Raw genomic sequence first — 8,836 nt, 5'->3', positions numbered from 1 at the left:
TCTACGTATTTGTAGTCTAGAATACCGGTAATGTTCGTAAACAAATCTCCTAAGTTTATAATTAAATGTTCCAAAATTGTTACACTCTGAACAATAGTCCTGGGATTTGCTCTTGCATCAACAACCCATCTCTCTCTCTCTCTCTCTCTCTCTCTCTCTCTCTCTCTCTCTCTCTCTCTCTGAGTAGAATGTTGTGTCCATGAAAAAAAAATTGATGAATAACGACTCTCTCACGTTACATCGAGATCATCGAAGAGATAATTCAGGGAAGGTAAACACCACACGGACGGCTTTGCGTTGTAGATCCATACTCCATGCAATATATATTTTATCATAACTCAGAGAAAGGACTTTTACTGTTATAGCTTTTTTCTGCAGAACTCTATTTCCTTTCCTACAACTGGATTGATAGGTCCTTAGTTATTCCTGCTTATACATATATAGAAAACTGTGCAAACTTATATACAACACTCAGTTATTATGCTGGAAATAATCGAATTTTTTTTTTATATTTTTGATATTTCTCTCTTTTGTCAAAATCACAGAGAATCACATTATTCAAATATGCTGTAATGTTCTACCACTAAAAGCATATAATTATGTGATCACTTCAAAGCAAGCTAGCTCACATTGGCGTAGAGTCATTTTCTCTCCCTGAAATAATATCCCAAGACTAACTACATGTCAAAGCTCCAAATTCTAATCCAGGGAAGGGGAGCGGGCACTGAGTATTAAACAACAACTGTCTGATTTTGACTGATGCAATATAAATTGTATTACGGTATTTTCACAAAGTTACATAATTTGGTTAAAACATTATCTTCCAATATGTATGTAAAGAAATTGGTGGACGTGTGGGAATGGGGCTTTCCTGATCAGCGTCGTAGATAAATCATGATGTCCTATGTAGAAATTAGAATTAGTATACATGTATACGATTGCCAAATTGAACATTGATAGTACACTTGGAACATCTCTCTCTCTCTCTCTCTCTCTCTCTCTCTCTCTCTCTCTCTCTCTCTCTCTCTTCTTCGCGGAAAAAAACCTCACACCATGGATTTCGATAAAAGAGAGTTCAAAACTATAATATGTGAACGTGATATTATATTTAATATACGATAATCATTCTGCCCTCAAATGACTATGCTGTTACGTAATTTGAACTTTCATATTGACGATTTTTAAACTTTGTGCAGAAATATTGCAAATGTAATAACTTCTGGTGCATAGTACATTTATAATAACTTCGAATATTGCTTTATGTGTTACCAAAAAGTTTTAAGTTCATGCTAACAATGTCACCCCCCCCCCCAACCCCCAACCCCCCCCCCCCCAAAAAAAAAACAAACAAAAACAAACAAACAAACAAAACAGCGATACACAAATGACAATTCCGTGTACTTATTTTGTTGTTTGATATGGACGCATTATATTTATTGCAATATTCTGTAACCGTTTAAAATAAACTCAATTTACAGCGGCATGAGTTTCCAGGATTTGATGGTTAGACAGGGGGTGCTGGAACATGGACCCAAGACCCCTATAGTAATGGGATTTGAGTGCGCAGGCGAAGTGGAAGCGCTGGGAGAAAACACTTCCGGTTTCAATGTGAGCGTTCTTTTTTAAATACATGTTCGATTGTCAAAACGTTGTGCTAATAATAAATGGGATTTTTTAACTCATTTTAAGGGGGGGGGGGATATAATTGTAATTTAGAATTCAAATTTAAACGTGATTGATAAACCTTAGAAACTTTCCTTTACAATTGTTGATCAATGCGTGTACTATAATCCCAAATCTCGGTACAGCAATCAAGAATTGCATTCCATTGTATTTGATATGTATAATTATAGTATATTTCATAATTAGAATGCATCCTGGACTGCAATCGCTTCGTTAAGACCTTTATCATTTCGCCAAAAAGCGTGTCTTAGTTGATCAAAATAGAAACATATCGGAAATCAAAGAAAAACAAATAGATTTTGCATTGAGTTCATGTATTAAAATATATTACCTATCTATCCTCCATTGCTTATAGAAGAATGGCCTAAAAGACCCAGGTATCGTTTGTATCTACCATATGTTGTTTAGGTCGAAAAGGTTAAAATGAACGGTACACCATTATATGAAACATTTGTTGTCAGAGGATTACTGAATATTCTCTATGGTTCGAGTATCTTTCATGCAAAGATAATTTTTATGTTCTCTGTAAAGTTTAATTAGTTTCTGTAAAACTTAAATATTGATTATACGATTGTTAACTAGACCCAGACCTTAAGACTTAAAAGACTTAAGAATTCCATTTTTGAGACTGGATCATGGAAGCCGAATTTTATGGTTCTCTTTACTCTGGTACAAAGTACAGGTATATTGAAGCCGCATTTTGTGTGGGCGGGGTAAAGAATTATATCAAGCCTTTAACTGTACAGCCGCCAACCGGTCCAGTGCCTCATCATCGATCTAGTGTAAGAGCCAAGTGCAATTAATAACAATTCAAACTTAGGAGAGAGAGAGAGAGAGAGAGAGAGAGAGAGAGAGAGAGAGAGAGAGAGAGAGAGAGAGAGAGAGAGAGAGAGAGAGAGAGAGAGAGAATTAGAGCCAAGACAACTATAGCGAAGAGTCCTCATTTCAGTATTTTAATCGTAATTCGTCAGATCACACAGTTTACAATCTGCCAATAAAAATTCTGCGCTTTTCAGTATTTGTTCTTATATCGATATACATGAGATCAATTTATTTTCTCCAGATCGGTGACCGGGTGATCGGTTTTTGCGACTACAAAGCCTGGTCGGAAGTGGTCGCCATCCCGTCTCAGTTTGTGTACAAAATGCCGGAGAACATGAGCTTCCAGGACGGAGCCGCCCTCCCGATGAGCTATCTGACCGCCTACATATTGCTGTTTGACATTGCCAATCTGCGCCAGGGACAATCTGTATTCACTCATTCCGTGGGAGGAGGCGTGGTTTGTAGTCTAAACTATTTTTAACGTTAAACCAATTTCTGAGAAAAACGTGTGTTTGGATGTTTTCTTTTCTTTCTTTTTTTCATGGTTTTTGTTGTGTTCATTAGGGTTTGTTGTATTGTTTTGCTATTTTTTTAAGTGATTTGGTCATAAACTGTTTATCTAAGCATTCTTTCGCGGATTAAAAGTAAAGTTTCCTCCGTTTAGTGGGAGCGGTACAAAATTCAGAAAATTTGACTTTAGATGATATGTTTTTATGCTGATATTAGAACTTAAAAGCAAGATGAAACGATACACGAACGCATTTGTATATAGAGATTAAACCAAATTGAGTATAGATCTTATATGGAACACTAAATAGAAGTTTTTTTATATATAAAAAATAGATCCTTGTGAGCAAAGATTCAATGGGATTTTTCTTTCTTCTTTTTTTCTGTTTATTTTGCATCGTTGATGGATTTATATTTGTATAAGCAAACAATATGCAAGCAGTCATAGGTTCGATTTATTGATGATTTTTGAGTAAAAAATAAATAAATCACGAAAAACGCACATGTCTGTTCCAGGGCATTGCAGTGACGCAGCTCTGTCACATGATGGAGGATGTCAAACTGTTTGGGACCGCCTCCTACCAAAAACACGAGGCCGTCAAAGCCAATGTGGATCATTTATTTGATCACGTGGTGGATTACCCACAGGAAGTCAGAAAGTAATGTCATTTTTTTTTATTTTATCCATTTCTTTACATGTAGATAGTTATGAATAAGTACATAGTTAATGTGTAACACTGTCCAATAATATATTTCCTTGTGTTATCTAGAAATATAATACGTTTAACAATACATGTAGTTACTTATCTAGTGAATTACATTGTTTCTACTCTCTGATTTAATTATTCACCTATTCACGGTAGGATGTTTACATGAAGGTAAATGCATCAATTTCTCTTTGTTTTCGCTTCTTTTACACAATATAATCTTTCCATTTCTTTTGTTACACCTTTATGCATTTTTAATATATATCCGATTTTTCAGACGTCAAGTTACTTGCTCGCTCACAGCCTACGTGGGCAAATATACACAGCGCACATGCTTTTCCCCTTTTTCAATTGATGTGGTGCATAAAACTTTAGTCTTTTTTTAATATAATTATAATAATGATATAAATATTTTTGTTCATTAATCATCTTTTTAATGATAACTCTCTCGAAAGATACAAATGACCTTAGTTCACCTTGACATATGACCTTTACCTTGTAGACTTTCGCCAGAGGGAGTTGACATATTTCTAGACTGCTTGTGTGGTGAAGATGCTAATAAAGGAATCTCTCTGCTGAAACCCATGGGGAAATATATTTTGTATGGTATGGTCTCTCTCTCTCTCTCTCTCTCTCTCTCTCTCTCTCTCTCTCTCTCTCTCTCTCTCTCTCTCTCTCTTTAACCGAAGCATAAATTAAGGTTTTTTCATACAGAAAATGATATCAATAATATTTGTCATCATCTATATTTGTCTTCTTAGTTGTTGCGCTTTCTTTACTCGAAGATGGATTCGTCCTAATCCTTGAAAATCGTGTGAAATAATAATGTTGGGATAAAATGTCTGTTACAGTATATACCTATGTAGTATATTTTTTTCCACAATTCCTTCCACACTGTTTATGATTTCAGGTTCATCAAGCATTGTTACGGGAGAAACCAAAAGCTTTTTCAGCTTTGCTAAATCGGTAAGTTGGACTATAGTATAAAAGTTTCTCGGCAAAATCGAAAACAAAATATGAAAAAATCCATAATAACCACTAGTGTTGTAACAAAATGACTTTTTTCTGTCTGTGTGGGTACAGTGGTGGCAGGTGGACAAGATTAGCCCCATCAAGCTGTACGACGAGAACAAGACCATCGCTGGGTTCCAGCTGCGCCATCTTCTCCACAAGCAGGGCCAGCACCAGTACGTGAAGGAGATCATGAACAAGCTGATCAAGCTATACTCCGACGGCAAGATCCGCCCCTGCATCGACTCGGCCTGGGCTTTTGAGGACGTACGTAACGCTGCCTGTTGTACCGTATGGACGTACCTTTGTATTTTGGAATATATTTTTTATGGGCTTTGTTGTGTATACCGGGTATTGTGAAAGAAGTCTAAAATAAATTGATATCTATTATGCAAGTTCTTTCTTGCAAAAATGAACGAGTGGAATGCTGTTCACTTGAACTCATTTTCGCGTAAATCTCTCTTTCATTTTACACATTATTCTGTGGTTTAGGTGGGAGAGGCAATGCAAAAAATGCAGGACAGGAAAAACATAGGAAAAATCATTCTGGATCCTACTTTGGAACCAAAGCCCAAACCTGTGAGTAGTCTTTTCAGAAGAGATATGATCAGATGTTATCTGCAATAGATAAGTTAAAACATGTTTTGTTCATGTAATAGCGAAACCGAACTGATTTTCAATGAAATAGTAAACCTTTCTGACATTTATTTTGATCGGTAAATTTGAAATTTTTAGGATTTACCTATAGCAGTTAGGTATGTGAACTAACGGAGTGTATGTGTGTGTGTTTTATGTAGGTGTCCCCTGCCAGGACTCACACTACAAGCCAGTGTAGTGAGGACAAGGAGAACACTGAGGACCAGCCATGAGTTCCAGGTACATGTACAATAGGTACGTGTAGAGAGAGAGAGAGAGAGAATATGGACAGAGGGTACGTGTATATAGGGTACGTAGAGAAAGGGTACGTGGACAGAGGATACGTGTATATAGGGTACGTAGATAAAGGGTACGTGGACAGAGGGTACGTGTATATAGGGTACGTAGAGAAAGGGTACGTGGACAGAGGGTACGTGTATATAGGGTACGAGTAGAAAGGGTACGTGGACAGAGGGTACGTGTAGAGAGGATACGTGTAAAGAGGGTACATGCACAGAGGGTACTGAGTACTTGGACAAAGGGTATGTGTACAACAGTAACCTGTATAACATTAAGATGTGTGTAATAGGAACAAGCAGGACTTGGGGGATTTGTCTCCGGTTGGTACATCTAGTGTCTTATCCTTACCGTAATATTAATATAGAATTACATAACTGCATTGAAGTTCTTTAAATTACCATGTACAGCAATTTGTAAAAATACTGTCTTTTTCTATATTTCTGGTTGAGATCATTAATTAGTAGGTACTAGTATTTATATGTATATAAGAAACATGGCCATGTAAGGGATTTAGATAACCTTGATCATATTTTGTAAATCATGTTTAGAATTATCGGGAACTTTTAAATATATAGCAGATCACTGTGTGTAGTTTACTGTATACCTTAAGTTGAACGATGTCCCCGTAATTATCCCAACCCGCAATTTATCATAAAAATTTCAACGATCTTTAAAAATAAAAGCCATATTTAACACCTGTGATTTCTTAATTTTTAGTTTAGAAAAAAAAATAACCAATTGTTTAAATGTGCTAAGTCTTTGGGGGGTGGGGGGTGGGGGGGGGGGGGGTCATCTGCGATTTTTTTTGCAGCAAGATTTTTTTTTCTTTATTTGGACAATTGCCAAATTATGAGATGAGTCACTAAGAAGACCTTTGGTTGATTTCAGGGTTACGTCTTACTCTTATGACCATTAATGATGGATTTGCTTAAAACTTTCTATATTTATTTTTCTTTTCATAACTCATCTTTACTTTTTTTTCCAGATATCTTAAAGGTAGATGGTGCATATTAGTGTGTTATGATGTAACAACTAAATACCCAGTTTATTGTGTGCTTATGGACAACATAAATGGCTTACAATTGTACCTCCTGTTGTTATATTATGATTTTAACAAATGTTACTATTATGTAGATGATAAAGAGTCTTTATTTTATTGCCAAATAAAAATAAAAATATTTTCCCGCCAAATGTTATCACATGTTCATTGTTTTTTGTTTCCCATGGGGGTTTGGTGTTAATTTACATGTAAATATATCTTTATTTAGGATAACTATATACTTTTGTCGTGGTTTGAAATTTTCAGATTTATTAAATGAGGTTTTCGAACACTGGATGAACACAAGCTCCAAATGCCATTGTACGGAAACAGAAACCAGCGCAAAAATTTTTGTTTTTAAATTGCAAATCGGTGGAAATGAAATTGTGTCTTAAATTACATTGTAGTTTGTGTGTCTTAATTATACCAACAAATATTGATGCTGTTTTATTTTTCTACCTTCCGTAACTACTAGTATATATTGTGACATGATAGCGGCAATACAGTAATAAGTTATCTCTAAAACAGGGTTCTTGTCATCTTCCCAAGTCAAGGGTTTCTGATCCGCATCGCTTCGTGAGAGAAGCGATGCGGATCAGAAACCCTTGACTTGGGAAGATGGGTTCTTGGGAGTTTTGTTTAATGAAAAGTACTTCTTCTGATGGTCTCAGTGTTTCAAAGAGTGCATTTTTTGCCCCGCCAAGCCCCTTCCTCTTTGTTTTTGATTCGGTAGAACGTCATCATAAAAATCATAACGTATACCCTAGAAGTCAATACCTTAATTAATACTTATATAAGGAGGGTTTGTCCAAAAATAAAACACTTGGAGATGTGACACGGGGACAGAATTACTAGTAAAGGTGAAAGATTTGACCTGGCTTGACGTAACAAATGCAGCACAGAGCCGTGTTTCTTTTATTTGTCTTTCAAACTAGTTGCAAACAGTACGAATTATATCTTCACGGACAAAAGTGAAAAAAACCCACATCTGATTCGAAGGTAATAAGTGTTCTAAGAAACGTTTTATTTAACTTTTGAGCTTCACTTCAATTCAAGATATCTAAAAGATTGAATAAAACACCCAGTTTCTTGTTGGTTTGTCGTTTAAGATTTCTACGTTTTAGTCTCTCTTTCTGCATTTTCTCTGTCTCCTCCCTTCTTCGTTTTGCCTGCTGTTGTTTCTCTTCAATTTGTCGTTCTACTTCAGCTAAAAATGGCAATGTTGAATAAGATAACAGGAAATCAGTGGGAATTAACATAATTTTTTATTTGCGTGAAGGACATTACCTCATGCTTAATGAAATTTTAAAATTAAATTCTGTTGGTAAAATATTGTTCATCTTTATATATAAGATACCTTTTTTAAAAACCTCTGCTTCTTCTCTTCTCATCTTTGAAAACTGGACCCTCTGAATCTGCAGAACTGCCCTCTCTCCTATAAAAAAAAATCAAACTTAAGAGTTGATTAAAGTTTTATTTTTGAGTTTTAAGTTCAATCAAAACAATCCGTTTGACTTAGTTTAAGGAGAAAACTTACGTTTAAGAAGCGTTTCCCTAGGGCAACAATCCGAAATGCTCTCATTCGTATGTTCCTTTTTCAACCCCTGGTTTTGATGAAATGTTATACCAATTGGAGGTAGTTTGGGCTTCTGCATGTCATTGTTGACGAGGATATCGTAAGCGACTCCACATTTTGACACCTTTGCGACGATGCCTTCTTTCTTCAGCGCTTCCCTTAGAATTTTCCTCTCCTTTTTACTCCGAACGCGGTCGCTCCGAGGCATTGGAGCCACTTTACTATTTATACAACCCATTGTAATGCCAATATCTAGTTGCTGTCGTTGTTACAACACACAATGAAACGCAGTGTGATTGTGACGTTATCTTCATTATGACGTTCCATTTATTATGACGTTCCATTTAGCTGTCTTTTTGGGTTAAGATCCATATCATGACGTCATCACTGATTATATTTAGAAAATGAAGTATTTTGTCTTGACAAATTATTTGAAATCCTATAAAAAGTAATTTGGATACTTATATTTGTTTTTAAGACGCGTTCAAGAATATAATATATGCCGTTTATAGAGAGACTATGCATTTTGGATAAATTTCATTTGTCAAAAACGGG

General features: G+C 35.7%; 2 protein-coding genes across 6 annotated transcripts in view; one reads left to right on the top strand and one right to left on the bottom strand.

Moving 5' to 3' along the window:
- LOC105348580 (synaptic vesicle membrane protein VAT-1 homolog-like) overlaps positions 1–6,862 on the top strand; it is a 7,865-nt gene extending 1,003 nt beyond the window's left edge. Inside the window, exons 2-11 of one of the 4 annotated variants that reach the window (XR_010712084.1) lie at positions 1,479–1,608; positions 2,747–2,962; positions 3,529–3,671; positions 4,222–4,325; positions 4,630–4,685; positions 4,803–4,997; positions 5,223–5,309; positions 5,528–5,628; positions 5,744–5,841; positions 6,652–6,862. Coding sequence is in view for 3 of the 4 variants with exons in the window: in XM_034481708.2 (XP_034337599.2) it covers positions 1,479–1,608; positions 2,747–2,962; positions 3,529–3,671; positions 4,222–4,325; positions 4,630–4,685; positions 4,803–4,997; positions 5,223–5,309; positions 5,528–5,599 (1,003 nt within the window). In the remaining variant the exon portion in view is untranslated. Of the gene's footprint in view, positions 1–1,478; positions 1,609–2,746; positions 2,963–3,528; positions 3,672–4,221; positions 4,326–4,629; positions 4,686–4,802; positions 4,998–5,222; positions 5,310–5,527; positions 5,629–5,698; positions 5,711–5,743; positions 5,842–6,651 lie in introns of those variants that run through there. The other 3 variants (XM_034481708.2, XM_034481705.2, XM_066079427.1) reach the window with 3 other exon arrangements.
- Positions 6,863–7,697: 835 nt separating this feature from the next.
- Positions 7,698–8,588, bottom strand: LOC136273827 (calponin homology domain-containing protein DDB_G0272472-like). 2 transcript variants are annotated; one of them, XM_066079429.1, is made up of 3 exons: positions 8,333–8,588; positions 8,063–8,140; positions 7,698–7,912 (listed from the first exon to the last, which is right to left on the bottom strand). In XM_066079429.1, the coding sequence occupies exons 1-3, from the start codon at positions 8,517–8,519 to the stop codon at positions 7,752–7,754; spliced, it is 426 nt and encodes a 141-aa protein (XP_065935501.1). In that variant the 5' UTR covers positions 8,520–8,588; the 3' UTR covers positions 7,698–7,751. The 2 variants fall into 2 exon arrangements, with proteins under 2 accessions (XP_065935501.1, XP_065935500.1); XM_066079428.1 differs by having other exon boundaries at positions 8,243–8,584.
- Between the last annotated feature and the right edge of the window lie 248 nt (positions 8,589–8,836).

This window comes from Magallana gigas, chromosome 3 (assembly GCF_963853765.1).
Source record: "Magallana gigas chromosome 3, xbMagGiga1.1, whole genome shotgun sequence".
NCBI classification, from domain to species: Eukaryota; Metazoa; Mollusca; class Bivalvia; order Ostreida; family Ostreidae; genus Magallana; species Magallana gigas.
Note: the sequence above shows the minus strand (reverse complement) of the source record. Positions and strands in the feature narration are given on the sequence as shown.

Excerpts from the sequence above, each read along its gene's own strand:
- LOC136273827 (XM_066079428.1), bottom strand. The coding sequence starts at position 8,519 with ATGGGTTGTATAAATAGTAAAGTGGCTCCAATGCCTCGGAGCGACCGC. Across the intron at positions 8,141-8,242 it reads TAGGGAAACGCTTCTTAAAC|GAGAGAGGGCAGTTCTGCAG; the intron begins GTAAGTTTTCTC and ends TTTTTTTTATAG. Across the intron at positions 7,913-8,062 it reads AGCAGAGGTTTTTAAAAAAG|CTGAAGTAGAACGACAAATT; the intron begins GTATCTTATATA and ends TGCCATTTTTAG.